This window comes from Physeter macrocephalus, chromosome 6, assembly GCF_002837175.3.
Source record: "Physeter macrocephalus isolate SW-GA chromosome 6, ASM283717v5, whole genome shotgun sequence".
In the NCBI taxonomy this organism is placed as follows: Eukaryota; Metazoa; Chordata; class Mammalia; order Artiodactyla; family Physeteridae; genus Physeter; species Physeter macrocephalus.
This window is the reverse complement of record NC_041219.1, coordinates 48,570,276-48,588,403: the sequence shown is the minus strand read 5'-3', so window position 1 is coordinate 48,588,403 and position 18,128 is coordinate 48,570,276. Positions and strand designations below refer to the sequence as shown.

General features: G+C 41.9%; 1 protein-coding gene across 1 annotated transcript in view; it reads right to left on the bottom strand.

Moving 5' to 3' along the window:
• The window catches only part of ATXN10 (ataxin 10), a 164,193-nt gene that overhangs the window by 79,861 nt on the left and 66,204 nt on the right, over positions 1-18,128 (bottom strand). Inside the window, exons 8-9 of the mRNA XM_024127255.3 lie at positions 16,850-16,958; positions 14,966-15,135 (exon numbers count right to left, since the gene is read on the bottom strand). Of these exons, the coding sequence (XP_023983023.1) occupies positions 14,966-15,135; positions 16,850-16,958 (279 nt within the window). The remainder of the gene's footprint in view (positions 1-14,965; positions 15,136-16,849; positions 16,959-18,128) is intronic.

Here is an 18,128-nt window from a genome sequence, read left to right as displayed (position 1 = left end):
CCCCACCACCGCCCCCCGCCCCTCCCAGCTCAGACTTCCCCTGCCGGCCGGCCTCCTCCACACCCCCAGGCCCAGGCTGTCCGTTCCAGGGCTGCAGGTGCGGACCAAAGTCACTCCTTGCCACCCAAAGGAGGAGGGTGTGATCTGTTTCAGAAAACATGTGAAACTGTATTTCTCATCTCATCTATGATCCTCAAGTCTCCTCTTCCTCCCTCCTCCTGCACTGATTGTACGGGCCTCAAAAGATGAAAACTCCAACCCCGCTCCTGTCTGAACTCTGCCATGGAAATGACTTATTTTTAAAGTTTCCTGTTGGAGTTTTCCAGTGCGTAAATTCAACACTGTCACTAAATCATACCAAGTAAACAGTGATGAGTCATTCTCAGAAATCAGTCTCACGTTAAACCAATTATTCAAATGTCTGAGAGTAACATGAGCTAAGTGCAGCTTGGGGAAGGGTTTGTAACATAAGATGTACAGTAATACAAACAGTCCACCCGGAAAAGGACAATCACACCCCACCCACCCACCTAACAAGCAAACTTCTGATCAGCTGTCTCAGCTCACAAGAGGGAACAAGGTTTCCTGCAATTCTCAGCAGAGGGGGCTGAAATGATACCTACGGGCCTTCTCAGAAAATTTTAGTCAAACAAAAACTGGAGCTATTCTTTAAGCTCATCATAGCTGTTTAGCTATTTTCTTTTAATGCCAATAGTTTACTGTCTCTAAATGATTAAAGAACATATATTCTCTCTGCTTATGTATGTACGTATGTGTGTCTGTAGATATAATAGTATATATTAGCAGACAGAATTTCGTTTAATAAAGGTATCTTTTTTGGAAATGTCAGTCTTTCAAGACTGGACTCAGAAAATTAATTACTTAAAAGTTGTCTGGATAAGCAAAGAGAATCATTTTCAGTCCTGGACCTGAAAGGTTGATACTGGATACTCTGCATGCATTTATTTACAAACAGAACTAGAATCTGTGACCACAAGGAGAAAACTGGAAGCACTGTGTCTTTGGCTAATGATGTCCTCAGCAGACAAGCCCCACAGAGGTGTGGCCAACACTGAGTCTGCGCCGAACGCAGCAGGAGGAGCAGGCGGCTGGGGAACGCAGGGCCAGGCCGCCTGGGTTCTCATGTGGCTCCACCACTGACTGGCAAGTATTTTAACCCGGACAGGCCTCAGTTTACAAATCTGTAAGATGGGGATAATAACATCACCTACTCTAGGAAATGCCTGAGGATAAATGCACTGGCTTACGTAAAGGGCTTGGCAGGTGTCTGTCACAGTCAGCAGTATGCAATGCTTGCTTCTATTATTGTGACTGCTTTGTTACTATTCATTTTAGAAGCAATTTACTTTTCCGTGGCCTTAAATAAGGTTTAAAATGTTATTTTTCCCATCTAAATAAGTGGCCACGGTAGCTAATGCCTTTTCTCCAAAAGAAAATGTAGGTACTTCCAAATGTGGACAAGTTATTACCACCAGTAGCATAAAGACTATAGGCAGTGACTGACCACAGGCTTTAGGCTTGGTTAGGAGGAGAGTCTTGGTCACTCCTAACCATATTATCGAGTTCGCTCTCAGGAAAGACAGAAGTACATCACACAAATACGTGAAAGCCTGACAAGGGCTTAAACTGCTTCCTCTCCAAGGTGTACGTGCATTGTTAACATAGGTCTGAACCGAAGGAACCGCAGGCCGATAACGGAATTGTCGGCGTGACGCTGATCACAGGGGAGACGGAGGGTCGCGGAGAGTCGGGCCTCCCCTGCCCACCTCAAGGGCAGCACCACACAGACATCCTAAGCACCGCGCAGGCGTGCGCATCCCTGAGGCAGACTTGGGAGGCTATCTGCCTCAAGAGCGAACGTGGCCAGCAAGGGACCACGTGTGGTATTCCCGTCCAGGGCCCGGCCTCCAGCATTCCCGGGCTCCAGGAAGCCGCCTGGCGAGAGAAAGCAAGCCCGTCCTTAGGCAGAGGGAGGGCAGCTCCCAGGCAGCAAAGGAACTGGCAGGGCCCCCATCCTTCTCCCCGCCTTGGCTCCTGCTCAGGGTGCTGCCCCTCAGGGGCCCAACTCAGAGAGGCTGAGGCCCTGCTCCCAGAGGCGTCGGCAGAGGGGATGATGGCTGTTCTGTGAGCCAGGCCCCGAGCCAGGACCTTCCTACAGGCCGTGCCCCGAGAGGCAGAGTGACCTGGTGGCACACGGGCTTTGGGACTGGATGGGATAAATGAAACCCTCTACAGAACCCCCCACTCGGGAACACCTAGGGGGCACTCGTGAAGGGCAGTCACACGCGTTATCACGAAAAATAATTTCATCCTCAGGACAAATGCATGAGGCCAGTAATGTTATCTCACTAGAGATGAAGGAGCTGAGACTCTGAGAAGTAAAGTGTACCAAGGCTGCCTTCTTAGCAAGTAAAAAAAATGGAATTTAAACTTTCTTTTTTCCCCAAATCAAAATTTTCCCATACACTGTGCTGAAGGTAAGAGTGTGAGAATGCCAGAAGCAGGGAGTCGGGGGGAAGCTCGCGCACTTAACACCCGCCTGGGCTACCTCCCAACTGCTCTGCTTGGCTGACAAGACTCACTTTTGTGACTAACCTCTGGAGGGCCCAGGGGACCTGGGTGACAGCCTGCCACTGGGTAGCCTTTGTACCACCCGTGATACCAAAAATGAAAAGCCAGAGCAGTAGACAAGAGTGGAGGGATCCGGGACCCGACCAGGACGAAGTCCCTGGAGGCTGGGGTACACAATGAGGGAATAAATGGATCTGAAACAGAACAGACCATTTTCAGAAACGGAAGATATTTTAATGAATCTACCAAGACTGAAACTGTCCTAAGACTCACAACTCCTCCTGTGGAGTTCAGAGCCCGTCAGTAGGGCAAACAAAGGCCCACACGGCCTAGCAGGCCAGCCCTCCGCTCTGGCCCCACCCCAGGTCCCCCGCCACCCTGCCACCCCACCTCCCACCCCCTCGGTCCTGGTTAAGTCCGGCACACAGCACGTGGTCCCACGCACCTGCTCACAGGTGCTATTCTGCCTGCAAGGCCAACCCTCTTCTCTGCCTGCCTCTTTCTCAGTCACCCTTGAAGGCCTAGATCCCAGGGCTCTTCCTGAAGCTCAGAGGTGAGCCATTTACATCGACCATTTAGAATGTTTCTACTCCGCATTCTGAATACTTTTCATACACCACTTATTCGACTCTATTTTCACACCTGTCTCCCCCTTTACAGTGTGAACTCCTTGAGAGTAAGCACGAGGCCAAATCCATTTCTTCATTCCCAGCGCCTGGAGTACTGGCTGGTACACAGCATACGGCAGATACAGATTTGTTGAACTGAACTAAAAGCCGACACCACGCCGCCAAATAGCACATTCGTTCATATTTGGAGTCAAAATTATTCCTGCTTTTACTCTTAACTGCAACACAGCAGTAGATCTGAATTAAAACTAAATTCCACAGCTTGAGACTAAATATCACTCTTGGTCCATTAGAATGTGATGGGTCTGAAATTAAATTCTATCAGAATGAGATAAGCAATAGGCTTTTAAGGGGGGCGGGGGGAGCAACCTCATAGTGACTTCAAGTGTCGATGAAAACAAGGCTTTTGATAGGAACGCGACTTTGATCCTCTTAATTTTCAGTTGCTGCCAGGAAAAAAAAACAAAAAACAAAAAACCACGAAATACGCTAAAGATCAAAACTGTTTTAGATGTGTGACAGACAGTTCGATTACATTTTTTTAGAAAAGGAGAAGAGTCTCTAACATTTGAAATAAGAGCACTTTTCTCATTTAACCAGAGAGATGAAGCCTGGGGAGATATAAAGAAATTTCACAATGTCAAAAGCGCTCAGATTTTATTAAGTTGAGATATGTAACAGAAATCTTGGACTCTCATGCACTCGGCTAATATACCCAAATCAGAACACCTGACAATAAAGGGTGAATTAGAATTCCTATTCCCCTCAATGTTCCGCACATTGGAAAAATAACCTTTATTATTTCTCCCCTCTCTCTCTGTCTCTTACACATACACACCACCTACCACTTCCATCCCAGATATTACTTGTTGGCAAAATCACCCAGATCCTACGCTCACGTTTTACTTTTTCAAATCCTTCCACTAAAAATATGATTGAAACTGTAATTGTTAAAGCCCCCAGACCTTGGCGGGGTAGGGTCAGGATGGTGGCCTACTCTGAAAGTAGAACAAGGAAAGAATTACCTTGGTCACTAATGAACTTGGCATATGCTCTTCTTATCACAGAGGAAAATCAGAGTTCGGCATTCATGCCCCTTTCCTTTCTTAATAGTATTTTCTTATTATTAAAGTGATTCACATTCACTGTAAATACTACAAAAAAATACATGGGAAAAAGAAACCAATCCTTAATTTTACCAGCCAGAGATAACTGCTATTAATGTTGTAGTGCATTTCTTTGGGGTCATTTTGTCATGCACATCTGTATCTGTGTAAATATACATATAAGACAGATATAAAAAATATAAAAGTAGGGGTTTATGAGATAAAATGTTGTGTCCTGCTTCGAATTCCCGCTGACCATAATGTCACGAGCACTGGGCCAACACGGTGCATGCTCTTTGAAAACATGGTTTTATTGGTTACATATCGTACCACCATAATTTATCGAAACATTCCCAACGGATGGAAAAGTGGATTGTTGCTAACATTATCAACAATGCTGGCGTCGGCATAAGTATAAATGCAGCTGACCATGACAGGGTGCTTATCTGACATCGTCCATGGACGATCTCATCTACTCCTCACAGCCGCTCTTTGCCATAAAAGCTAACATGACACTCTTTCTGGCTGAGTAAACTGAGTTGCAAAGAGGCTAAATACTTTGCTCAGGGTCACCCAACTATTATTTAGCAGAACCCCAGGTGTAAACCCATTTAGGGTGGTTTGAGCCTGAGTTTCTCATTTATTTATAGCTAAGTCTATGACAATCTTCACTATTTCTAATCCATAAAATATCCTTGGTTATTCTGAAAAATCAACTACATACTATCTAGACTTCTGTGGTTCCATCTTTAACCCTTTACTCCTCTTTTTCTTTTAATATTTTATTTATTTATTTGGTTGGTTCGTTGCACCAGGTCCTAAGTGCAGTAGGCTGGTGGGCTCCTCAGTGGTGGCACGCATGTGGGATCTAGTTCCCTGACCAGGGATCGAACCCGGGCCCCTGCATTTCGAGTGCAGAGTCTTAACCACTGTGCCAAGATTTATTGTGGTGTTCGTTACGGGTGAGGTTAGATTTTTTTCCAACCAGTTAACCCATTACCCCTGGTTCACTTTTATAACAAACTTTCCTTTTCTTTCTGGGTTTCTGGGCTTTACTTCTCACATGTTAACTTTTTATAACTTCTCAGGTGTCTGCTTCTAAAGGATGCTCTCTTCCACTAACCTATGGATTTCTGTACATTGTTGATTATTTTAACTTTAGGGTATATTTTAATACTGTTGAGATAATTCCTCAGTTATTTTCATTTTTTTGTCAAAATTCTGGGTTCCCCCCTCAGGGGACTGTAACTGGCCTAGCAATTAACAATGAGTCTAAAACCAACGCGTATCTTTACAAGATTCCATATTTCCATCCAGGAACAAGGTACATCTCTCAGTTTATGTGGCTGGTTTTCCCCTCACCTAAGTCTCTCAGATACCTCTTGTTATGGATACTGCGAAATAATGGTTTTTACTATTAAACACAAATCCGTTTAAAACCCCTATAGTCTAGAAACTGACCACACAGCCTAGTAAAGGAAACCGGATTCCAGGCTTTTACAAACTGCTGAGTCGCCCCGGGCAAATGACTTCCCCACTGTCTTCCTTTCGGTATCTAGGATATGTGTAAATGATGCTTCTGGGAAATATGCACGTCCCTGAAATGCAGTTTTCTACACCCATCTCCAGGAAGTCATGGACTACTGAAAACAGTTCAACAGGAACTAAGGAGTGCGATCACTGCCGAGAACAAAGTCAGTCCCACGTGCGCTGTTTTACAAAAGGTGCCCCCTCTTAAGGACGCACACACGTTGGTCCAGGATTTCAAATGTCTCTTTCTCCAGCGAATGCGGATGCGCTGGAGCACAGCAGAGAATCTGGGTCTGGAGGTCAGACGTCAGCCTGCTGCTCCAAGCAAGTAACTCAACTACCCAAGCTCTGACTAACGAGTAAACGTGGATACTCATCCACTGCCCATTAATCCCTCACACTGCACACCAGGTACGGTGGCAGGTGTTAAACCTGACACGTGTGCCCCGCCTGCAAGGAGCTTACAGTCTCCTGGGGAAGAGAGCAGTGGTGACCACGGAAGAGCCTGGCACAGGCAGGGGCCTGGCTAGTGTGCAACAGTAACAGACTACGGTAAATTGTTGTATTTGGTTTCTATATTTAGCATGATTCTTCCCTGAAAACAACATGAAGCCTTTTCTGCAAAAGAACAAGCTGATCACTCTACAAGATACAGAAAGGGGCTTGTGGGTCTTTCAAAAGAAAACATTTACAATACACTGAACCATGACATGTGTCCTCAAGATTAGGAATTTTAATTTCATTTACTGTAACAGGAACTATAAGTTCAGGAAACTAATGGTGACGGTTTGATTTATGAATTTTGACATATTTCTTGAACTGGGATTACGTTACAAAGAAGTGGAATTCTAAGCAAGCCAGCTCTTGCCTATACATTCAATCTTCAAATCAATAAGCTGGGATTCTGTGCAACGTGATTCTGACAGACGGAAAACACAGAGTCTAACTGAGATGGGCCATATACACCTGTAATTTAAAAGTTCCTTAACACACTCTCGGGATTGAGCTAGAACAGATTTTGGTATCCACACAGAAAACACTTCAGCTCTCTATTCAATAATAACGAAAGAGAAATTCAACTTGGAAAGCATTTGTGGTCAAGCTGAAGAGAAAAAAACAAACATTCTCATCCTAAAGAAAGTTCTCATATTTGCTTTCACTCTGCTTCCTCCCAAAAGTCCCATCTATTAGAAAAGTCATAAACAGAGAATACGGAATATGAGGGTTTCTGTCAACACCTGTGAAACGTGTACAAATTTCCATTTAAATACGTACAATGGGGAGACACTGAAATGAACTAGATCTGCTCATTTACAGTGAGGTTGGTGCGGGAGGGGAGAGCAGGAGGTGGTAAGCAACACCAGACACCAAGACACGCTATTAGATGCTTTATGTAAGTGATCACATTTAATCCTTCCAACCCAGTGAGGGAGGTGCAACAGTTTCCACTTCACACATGAAGAAGCTGAGATTCAGAGGTTAAGTCACATGTCCCAATTTATACTTTATACAGCTAAAAAGCAGTGAAATTAAGAGGCAAATGTGGGCTTCTCTAAGCCTTGTCTGGATTCTCTGCACTATCCCAAGCCTCCTGTCTGTTGTAAGGTTCCCCCATAAGCGTCACTCATATTTATGGATCCAAATGTTACAAGCCGAGGGAAGACAGAGGAGCCAGTGCCAGGAGAGCCCAATGTCAGGACATTTTCAATAGCCTATCTGGAATTCCCCGGTTAGTCAGGCATAGAGTTATGGTATTGAAGCTTCCTGTAAAAATGGACAAATATGTGTCTGGGAAAGACGGCAGATTAGCCATTATCATCCACGGAGATCTAGGGAAAGGGGTTTCACAGAAGACTAATCCTCCAGGGAGAAGCAAGGAAAGGTGGTGGTGGAGGAGGACGGTTAGGAAGGTACTGCTTTTACTCACTAAAGTAAAACTGAGTGACACTAAAGTCAAATTTTGTGTATGTCATGGTTTTGCCCAGGGGTCAGTTTATGGATGCGTATCACACTAAAGTCTTAAGTAAAAACAACAGCACACATATGCTGCAATATGTACCAGAATTAACAATTGATAATGTATTTACATACAGAAACTGAGGGTGGGGGGAGTATAAAGCAGGGGAGTAAGGAGTAGATTGACAGGGTAGAAAGGGAACCGGGGGCGAGAAAGCTTCCCTGCACGGACCTCAGAAGGCTTTGAGGAGGCGGCACCTTATGACCTTCAGTTCTAAAGGCCAAGTTAAGGCCCCTGGGGTAAAGAATGCAGGCTGGGAAGCCCACACAGGGCAGGCACGGGCCAAGAAGGCAGGTGCTGGCCTTGTGGGAGGACAGAGCGCCAAGGGCCCTGCCACCTCAACCCACTCTACAGCAGCACAAAGGAAACACCAGCACACACTTGTCAAGCACTCATTTCTCTGCAGAACACGCACTCAGTCAGCTCTCTGGGTTAACTGCTGAGTCAGCCAGTACTGACGCAGAAGACAAGGACTGACCCCTGCTAAGAGCAATAACCTTAAGAAAATAATTAGGAAATAGCAAGAGATTTTTTTAAGTTTCATGATTTAATAGGTGAATATGCTGCTTAAGAACATTTCAAATAGAAAGAAACCATTTTTAAAAAGGATCTAATAGTTTGCCTGCTCACGGCTTCTCCCATCTGGATGTGAAAGGTACCCCTCCCCTCGAAAAAAATCGTGTTACGAATGCTTAACAATCATAAATTTAGTCTAAAACTTTAAGATTAATGAAAAAGTGCAATCAGATCTACAAAGCCTAAACTTCAGATTAAAATTTTTTTAAATTATTTGCAAATATTATGCTATATAGATATCCTAACAGTCTAAAATATAGATATGGATAAATCAAATAAAAATAAGGCAAATTACAATAAGTTAGAATATATTCAAATATATCCTAAACATAAGACTTTCAAAAATAATTACAGAACCCAGAATTTAGAAGAATATTAATTTTTGTTTAAAAAAGTTACTTTATTTTTACTACATGTCTTTGTTTGCTAGTCAGGAAATTTTATAGTAAAATTGAGACTCCTTGAAGAGGAGAGCTGTGTCTTATCTGCTTTATATTTTCAGCATCTAAAACTGTGCTCAGTATGTAGTGGACAGTTGACAAATATTTTAAAATAAATTCTCATTCAAGAAGAATTTACTGGGCTTCCCTGGTGGCGCAGTGGTTGAGAGTCCGCCTGCCGATGCAGGGGACACGGGTTCGCGCCCGAGAGGCCCGCGTACCGGGAAAAAAAAAAAAAAAAAAAAAAAAAAAAATTTACTGAATGCTTACTATGTAGCAGGTACAGTTTAGATGTTGGGAATCACACAATGGGTAAAACATTTTAATGACAAATGTATCACAAAGATTTCATATATATGTATATATAAAAATGAAACCTACCTTCAAAATAGATTATTCCAAATTGGGGTGGTCAAACAGTTTATTGTCTTTACACTTTGAACTTTTCCATATAGGACAGGCTTATTTTTAAAATGAAGTTATGCCTTTAATGAAAGCTTTATGCGTGCATATGTTTGAACACATGGGATCAAACATGTGTGAATGCTAGCAATCTTTTCTATCAGGAGAAGGAGGAGGAAGAGAAGAAACTGAACAGCATTTCCACAAAACCTTTGGCAGAATGGATTCAGTAGCCAAAACAGTGAATGGCCCACCTTAGTCAATATGATTTCTTTGGGGGAAAAAGAAGGTAGAGAAACTAGATCACCTGCTCATCCATTTTTGAAAATGCATTTAGCTTTACGGAAAAACAAAAACAAAAACCATGTTTGGTTTTTCTTCTTTATAATAAAGCATTCAGTTAAAGAATTCATGACAATAGCAAAGAAAAGAAGAATGGGGAAGAAAAAAAGTAAACTATACACTCCTTATTCTAACAAAGAAGAAGCTGGAGAATGCTTTCTTCATGTTTACAGCATTAATACCCATGTGCTTCTCACAATAGAAACCAAAGTAAAATCTCCATTTCAGGTCCACAAAGGTTTTAAAAGTAAACTAACCACTACAGATGAAGCAAGAAAATACCACGTAAGTCGAGCACAAAACACAAGGTAAGAAGTTGCTAAGTAGTTAAGCACATCTCCCTACCATGACTTGGTAAAGGGAAGTCTAGAAATTCCTTTACGATTCAGGAAATACTACAATCCATCATGTGTACAGACCTAAGAGTTCAAGATTCATGGAAGACTGGGTAAGACAAATTTCTGAGCAGATTTTCAATCTGAAACCAGGCAACCTGATCCTCTTAAACACTGCCCAAAGACACAAATGGAAAGGAAGATTACTGCCCTTCCTGCTACTGTGGTGCAGGCCAGCTCCCGTCCTGGCTGAGAGAGGGCTACTCCAGGCACTGGCACAGCCAGGCCGGAGGACCATGTCACTCATCTGCTCCTCTCCGACAGCCCTCCCCACAGGGACTTTGGTTAGAGCTGCTAGTGCCTGTGGATCTCCCTACGAAGGTGACTCTGTCTTCCCCAGAGCACGCGGCACATAGCAGTTTCCAGTCAATAAATGCTAGCTGAATTAAATCACACTTAGTCTCTCTGAGCCTTGGTTTCTTCATTTAGAAAATGATGATAATATCTTTTCAGCCTTTTCCACAGAGGTGTCAAAAGGCTCCAAAGAACTAATGCAGATGAAAAGAACTTTGTAACAGGGAAAGGGCCACATAACTAACTATAGGGGGAGCCATCCAGCAGGTGGGCACGCACTCAAGGCAATGAACAAAGTTACACAGACAAGCACAGAGACTGGGCTGGGCTTAAATGGCTTCTGATCAAACCTCAGAGCAGTCAGGAAGTACACAAAGATTCCAGGAAGTGTGTGTCAGTAACTCTGGGATTCCAGTTCAACGAGGCAAGGATGGCCCCTCGGTGCTCCTAGAGGGGAAGATGTACAGGAGGACACACCTGTCTGTCTTATCCATCTGAGGGTCCAAGGCTGGGACCATCCACATTTGATGCATGGATGAATCAGAGACAGGGATGTGAGCAGCAAACGGGTGGCAGACTTGAACCAAGAGCAGGCCCAAGGGGGCTGGTTAGCCTGGGAGAGCAGGGTTCACCAGCCTCCAGCATCTTTGGTCTCAAGTCACTCAGGAAGTCTATTTTAAACCCCTTCTCCAAGCCCTTGGAGAGCTCCCAAATGAGAAGCTCCATGGTACAGGGGAGAGAGCACAGGCCCAGGAGCTCACAGACAAATCTAAATTCTACTCTGGACTCTGCAAATCACTAACTGATGGCCTCTCCCTACAGTACGGTCGGCAGAACCGGATTTGCAGGGCTGATGCAAAGGTTAAAGTGGGTAACACATGTAGTTCACTAAGCACAACACTGGACACAGTAGACACTAAACAAATCATGAGTCCCTTTTTCCCTCTGGGTGAGGGATGAACTAAAATTAAGCTCAATGATACAAAATCCCCCTAACTCACACTTTTAGTCTTAGAGTAGAGAAAGAGCCAAACATCCCTTTAGGCCCCAATTCGCACAGAAGTGGGACAATCCATCCAGACAATACAATGAAAATTAATGGCATGGTGATAAAGACCTGCTACATAGCCATCCATTTCTCCAAAATTATAACTAAAGTCGTCAAGTGCTAGTGAACTCCATCCTTTGAGGCATCCATGAGCAAGGCTATGTCTCTAAGGCTCAGACTGAATCAGGATTTGGTTGCAAGATTGTTATGCTGTGGTAGATTCTTTGGAAAGAGAAAAAAAAAAATCCCACAAGTAATGCTTTCAGGTGAAGCTTTTTGTTGGCATAGGTAAAAAAAGTAGGAGAAACAGAGGCATTCTTACACTCAAAGAATGAACTCCTTCATACCTTCAAGAGTGTTTGCTCAGAAGTCAGCAGTGCTATTAGCAACTGCACATGTGAAGGACACACTATAGACTTCCTGTGAGCCCCGCGACCTCTCCAGAGCAGCACTCGGGCACACTCCGTATTTACTTACGGTGCAATCTGATCCTGACTTCAGTGAGTTATTTCATAAGCCTTTTAAGGGTTACTACATTCTGTTCCTTTAAGAAGCCAATCCAAATTAGCAACAAAAGAATAGGTAAACACAAGAAAACCACTTCTTTTGTGCTCCTGAAGAAAGGCAGTCTTGGTCATTAAAAAAAGGTAAAGTGTTTTATCCTCTATCAACTTTCTCTTACAAAAATCAGTCCAGTAATTTTCCAAGGGTGGATCAGTAGTCTTCCACTCACACCTGCTTGAAGATGAGGAGCCGTCAAAACGCTATACACATGTAATAAAAGAGCAAATTATCCGGTGTTCAGTTCTGTGCTGTGTCCTGTAGGAATTATTCCAGTTATCAAATGCTGCAAAACATACTACCTCAAAACTTAGCATCTTAGGATGACCATTCCATTTTCAACCTTTTCTCTCCTCTGTTCTTTAGAAGACTGGATGATTTCTTCTGTTCTTTAGACTGGATGGTTTCTATTGATCTATCTCCAAGTACAATGACTCTTTGTCATCTCAAGTTGTTAAGCTCATTCAGTAAAATTTTAATATTTTATTTGGATACTGCATTTTTCAGTTCTAGAACTTCCACTTGGTTCTTTTTCATAGTTTCCATTTCTCTGCTGAGATAAGCTATCTTTTCATTCATTCAAAGCAAGTTTTTTTTACAACCTTGAGCATAGTTACGACTGCTTTAAAATCCTTGTCTGATAAACCCAACATGTGTGTCACCACACAGTCTATCTCCGTTATCTTTTTTGTCTGAATAACAGGTCATATTTTTCTGTGTTTCAAGTAAGTTTGGATTGTAAGTTAGCTTAGACATTGTGAATGTTATGCTGTGGAAAATTCTAGATTCTATTATATTCCTCTAAAGAATATTGATATTTTTGTTTTAGCAGGTAATTACCTTCGTTGGACTTAACCTGTAAACTCCAGGGTGGCAGCTCAAATCTCAGTATAGTTATCTTATCCTTAGCTTAGCTGCTTGGAGCCTGCCCCATGCCATCTCTGATCCAGGCATCAGCAGGGATTTAGGCGGCTGGTACACAGAACGTGGGGCTTAACGTTCTCCTTTCCGGGATTCCCGCTTTCACTTTCTAAAGGCTGTGATTGCTCCAAACCGTCCTTGGATTCTTGAAGCTAAAAGACCTGTAGATTTTCTATCAGAGTTTTAACTGCCCTGCATGGCACACTCTCTGCTGTGCCGTTCTTCCAACTGTCATTTCGATTCCAAAATCCATCTGTTTGTGTCAAATTTGAGTGTCTTCACATAGCTGTCTTTTGTCCAGAGTTTATAATTATTATTTGCAAGAGGATCAGTCCAACGTTAGCTTACAGGGGCATTAACAGAAGCAGAGCCTACAAAATTTTTTTTTCCCCCAATTTTTTACTTTTTCTCACAGTGTTGTGGGTCATTAATTCACAAAGGGCTTTGCCAGGCAGGCTGTCCCTGATTCATGTGGCATCAACTGGGCAACTGAGGAGCTGAGCTTGGAACGAAGGAACTGAGCAACTACTTAAAAAGTTCCAAGATGGTTTCTCACTTACAGGCCTGGTTCCTTGGTGTTCCTTGACTAGTCCCTTTCTCTCTCCTCACTGCATCTCATCCTCCAGGACTTCTCCATGTGGACTTGGTAATCTCAGGGAATTGCACGATGATCTCAGGGAATCTGCACTTCTTACATGGTGACTGGCTTCTAAGAAGCCAGATACAGAATCTGCCAGACCAGTCAAGGGATACACCAGAAGTGGTACAGGATCACTCCCACCATATTTTATTATTCAAAGCAGTCACAGGGCCTTAGTCATCTAGATTCAAGAGGATGGAGAAATAAATCTAACCCGTGATGTGGGAGTGGCAAAGTCACATTGCAGGAATACATGCAGAATGATGAGGCACTTCTGCAGCCATCTTGGAAAAAATGTAACCTGCCACACATATATTCAATATCTGATGAAGCAAAACAAATGTCACCCAAAGTAAAACTCTGGAAAAATACAGGCAGACTTGTTCAATATGAAGCATACGGTCCAATTCTCCTGCCATCTCTTTTTAATCACCCTCTCACATTATCAATACAATTACCCCTAAGCTATTCAGCACAAAAGAGGTTTCTAATGGCAGTCTACTGAGTTTTCAGAGATTTAATACTTAAACATCATGCCCATTTCAAGATATTGGGAAGAAATGCTTATGATGCTATCATCCATAAATGTAGGGCACAGATGTTAAGGTTTGTTTGTTTGTTTGTTTTTTTATACATCTTCATTGGAGTATAATTGCTTTACAATATTCTGTTAGTTTCTCCTGTACAACAAAGTGAATCAGCCATATGTATACACATGTCCCCATATCCCCTCCCTCTTGCGTCTCCCTCCCACCCTCCCTATCCCACCCCTCTAGGTGGTCACAAAGCACCGAGCTGATCTCCCTGTGCTATGCAGCCGATTCCCGCTAGCTATCTATTTTACATTTGGTGTGTATATATGTCCACGCTACTCTCACTACGTCCCAGCCTCCCCTTCCCCCCTCCCCGTCCTCAGGTCCGTTCTCTATGTCTGCGTCTTTATTCCTGCCCTGCCCCTAGGTTCATCAGTACCATTTTTTTAGATTCCATATATATGTGTTAGCATACGGTATTTGTTTTTCTCTTTCTGACTTACTTCACTCCGTATGACAGACTCTAGGTCCATCCGTTTGTTTGTTTCAGATAACAGTCAATAAAAACTACTGTTTATTAAACGTCTACTATGTGTTTGAAAATTTCTAGGTTCTATTTTTCATTCACTGTTCTCTATATAAACAAATAGTGTGTTTAAATGCACAGACTTAGGACAGCATTGACTATTTAAAAGAAAGGAGACTGGCTCAAACACACTATGGACAAACACAACACAAAATTACAAAAATACAAACCCTAATACAAACAAATATGACACATTATGTTTATCTGGGGTAATACATGCATATAGATATACCTCAGGCTACTTTCTAAGCACCTCAAGCTTCACTCTCCAAAAGTGAACAGATTCTAAATCCTAAATATTATATTCTAAATAAAGCCATATATGTATGAAACATACTAAGAAAGAACCGTACCTTGTCTTGGTTATCTTTATTCTTGTAACACAGATTTCCAATCAGACGAATGAGGTGAGACTTGAAGCCCTCAGCCATATTTGAGATGTCACCCTCTGCTTTTATGCAAGCACAGGTGCTGAAGATGTTCACGGTGTCACGGCCAGCTACACGAATCACTCGCAAAAGTTCTATGACAAAAACAATAAACTTCATTTTCCATAGAAAAATTTTTGGTTTTATGTTTTGTACTAGATTCCTATAAATAAATCTAATTTATTTTAACGGATTAAAATAAAATACAGGTAGAGTACCGAAAGCTTTCTTTAAAATAACAATTAGAAGGCTCTTCTGCTTTTGCTTTAGAATTTTTCATGACTCTAGTTTTGCAGATAAGCCAAAATGATTACCCCCGCCTGGACTTTCTATTTATTCACAAAGAAAAGTTAGCTAAAAATTTTCTACCATCTTTCCTAGTAAAAGGTTTCCAATTCCAACTTCTTTATGAAGGAACTCATGCGACAACTACAGTCAGCTAAGTCTAACGTGCAACATCTATCTGTAATGAGCCATATGACAAAAACCAAGAAGCATGTTGATTTTTTTCTCATTGTCCAGATAATCAGAAGGCAGCATGTGTTCCCCATTAATCTATTTTGGCTACCCTCAGAAGAAATAACTTAACATTGTTACACTCTATGAAATGCTTATAGGCAGCCTATGAAAGTAGACAATCTTCCAGAAGCTTTATTAAATGTTTTCACATTATCTCATTTAACACTCTCAATAAAGTTACTAAAGGCAGGTCACTTTCCCAATTTTATAATGAAGAAATCGGGCTCAGAGAAGTTAGTAATTGGGCAGAGTTGGGCTGACAACCCATGTTTGCCCTTGCTCCAAACACATGCTTTTCCCACAATGATTCAGTTTCTCAGGTTTGCGATGTCTTATTTTAATTATCACTGGAAGCACCGCATTCAAAATAAAACACTGATATGCGATTCTAAATATCTCTTAAAGCTCACTGCTAACTCATCTACCCATCTAGACACCAATTCATCTTTCTTAGCAAGTGGATCTCCAGAATAAGTATAATCCTTTTTTTTAAAGAAAAAAATAGCAAACACTGAAGAGCAACCATAAGCATGGCTAAGCACAAGGAACAGGTTGTAGATGAATTATTTTGCAAACAGCTTTTTAGCAAAGATGGGAATATTTCAAACAATGGCTTCTTGTTTAAAACAGTTTTCTTACAAGAACAGAATACATAATTATCAGTACTACGGGTAAAGCAATATTATTCATGTTCCATTAAGTGTAACTGGAAAAATTTACTAACAAATCTGGTAAAACTACAGGAGCATGAAAATCGCCAACACTGTCGAAACCCCATCACTGTCATAACCCCCCCATCACTGTCATAACTGCCCCCTCCATCATCACCATCACAACCACTACGGATGGAACACCCACTATGGGCACCCTGTGTAACAGGATTAATATCCTCATCGACTGATTAGGCATCACAAACAGCAGGTAACTGGCAAAAGCCTGAGCTGTTAACAGAACACTGTGATTCAAGAAAAAATATTCCCCAAAAATCTCAAAAATATACTAATACACTGAAAATGAAGGATCTGTGTTTGAACTTATACTACAGTATGACAACTCAAAGATTTTTTAGTTAAAAATAATATGGGGACTTCCACGGTGGTCCAGCGGTTAAGACTCCACGCTCCCAATGCAGGGGGCCCAGGTTCAATCCCTGGTCAAGGAACTAGATCCCGCATGCATGCCACAATTAAATATCCCTCATGCTGCAACTAAAGACCCGGCGCAGCCAAATAAATAAATAATACATAAATAAATAAATAAATAAAATAATATGTGCAATGTTTCACTCACCAATCACTCTTTCCAGCAAGCCAGGAAAAACCTGTAGATAGCCGAGCAGGTCAGTATTAGCAGTCATTTCACAAAGGACATCAAGAAGCCTAATTGTAGCCAGTGCCTCCTAAAAGGAAAAGAAAACATGACTTTTAAGGCAAGCTAAATGATTTGACTATTATTAAATAACTGTAGGAGAATGAAATATTACAAAAATATTCAAGAGACAGTGCTTGTAACATCTAAACAGAGAACCAGAACTATTAAGAACAAAACAGAAGTATTAAACATGTACAGGAATAATCATTTTCACCAACAGCAGACATCTGCTATCAAGAAAGCAAGATTATGAGTCATTATGTGTCTTCTTGGAGCAAAGAGTAAGAAAAGCTCTTATTCAAGCAAAAATACCTTCCAACAGTGGAATAAATGTTCAAAATTACTAGCTATGTACATAACATTTATGCAAATACTTTCTTTTTAAAGCGTTCCCAGCAAGCAAGTTCTACTTTAAAGATACAAATATCCCATGAAATACATTAATTTCTTGTCCACAGGAATCCTGTAAAATGCTGTGGTTGAAAGAACTTCAGCTGCAATAACTTGGATTATTTCTGGGTGAATGTAAACCTATATGCAATATCTTGGTAGCTTAGAAAAGATACTTGAAAATGTTAGTACACATAACTACTAAATAACTCATTATCAAACAGAGTACATGATCGGGCTTCCCTGGTGGCGCGGTGGTTGCGCGTCCGCCTGCCGATGCGGGGGAACCGGGTTCGCGCCCCGGTCCGGGAAGATCCCACGTGCCGCGGAGCGGCTGGGCCCGTGAGCCATGGCCGCTGGGCCTGCGCGTCCGGAGCCTGTGCCCCGCAACGGGAGAGGCCGCAGCAGAGGGAGGCCCGCATACCACACACACACAAAAAAAACAGAGTACACGATCAAGAAACTACCAGCTACCAACTGCATGGCATTAGGGAGTCTAAATATAATTTTAAAATGTAATTTTTGCACAGATTTTTTTACTTCATTTTTACAGTGCACATTATTTGACAAAATGTGGTAAATAATATAAATTTAACCGTTTATTATCTCACATAATGTTCTTCAAAAGAAAAACAAGTTATTCCCTTTTTAAAATTCTAAATGTGTATTTATTATTCTCCAATTAGGAGACAGTATTTTTTTTTAACATCTTTATTGGAGTATAATTGCTTTACAACAGTGTGTTAGTTTCTGCTTTACATCAAAGTGAAATAGTTATACATATACATATGTTCCCGTATCTCTTCCC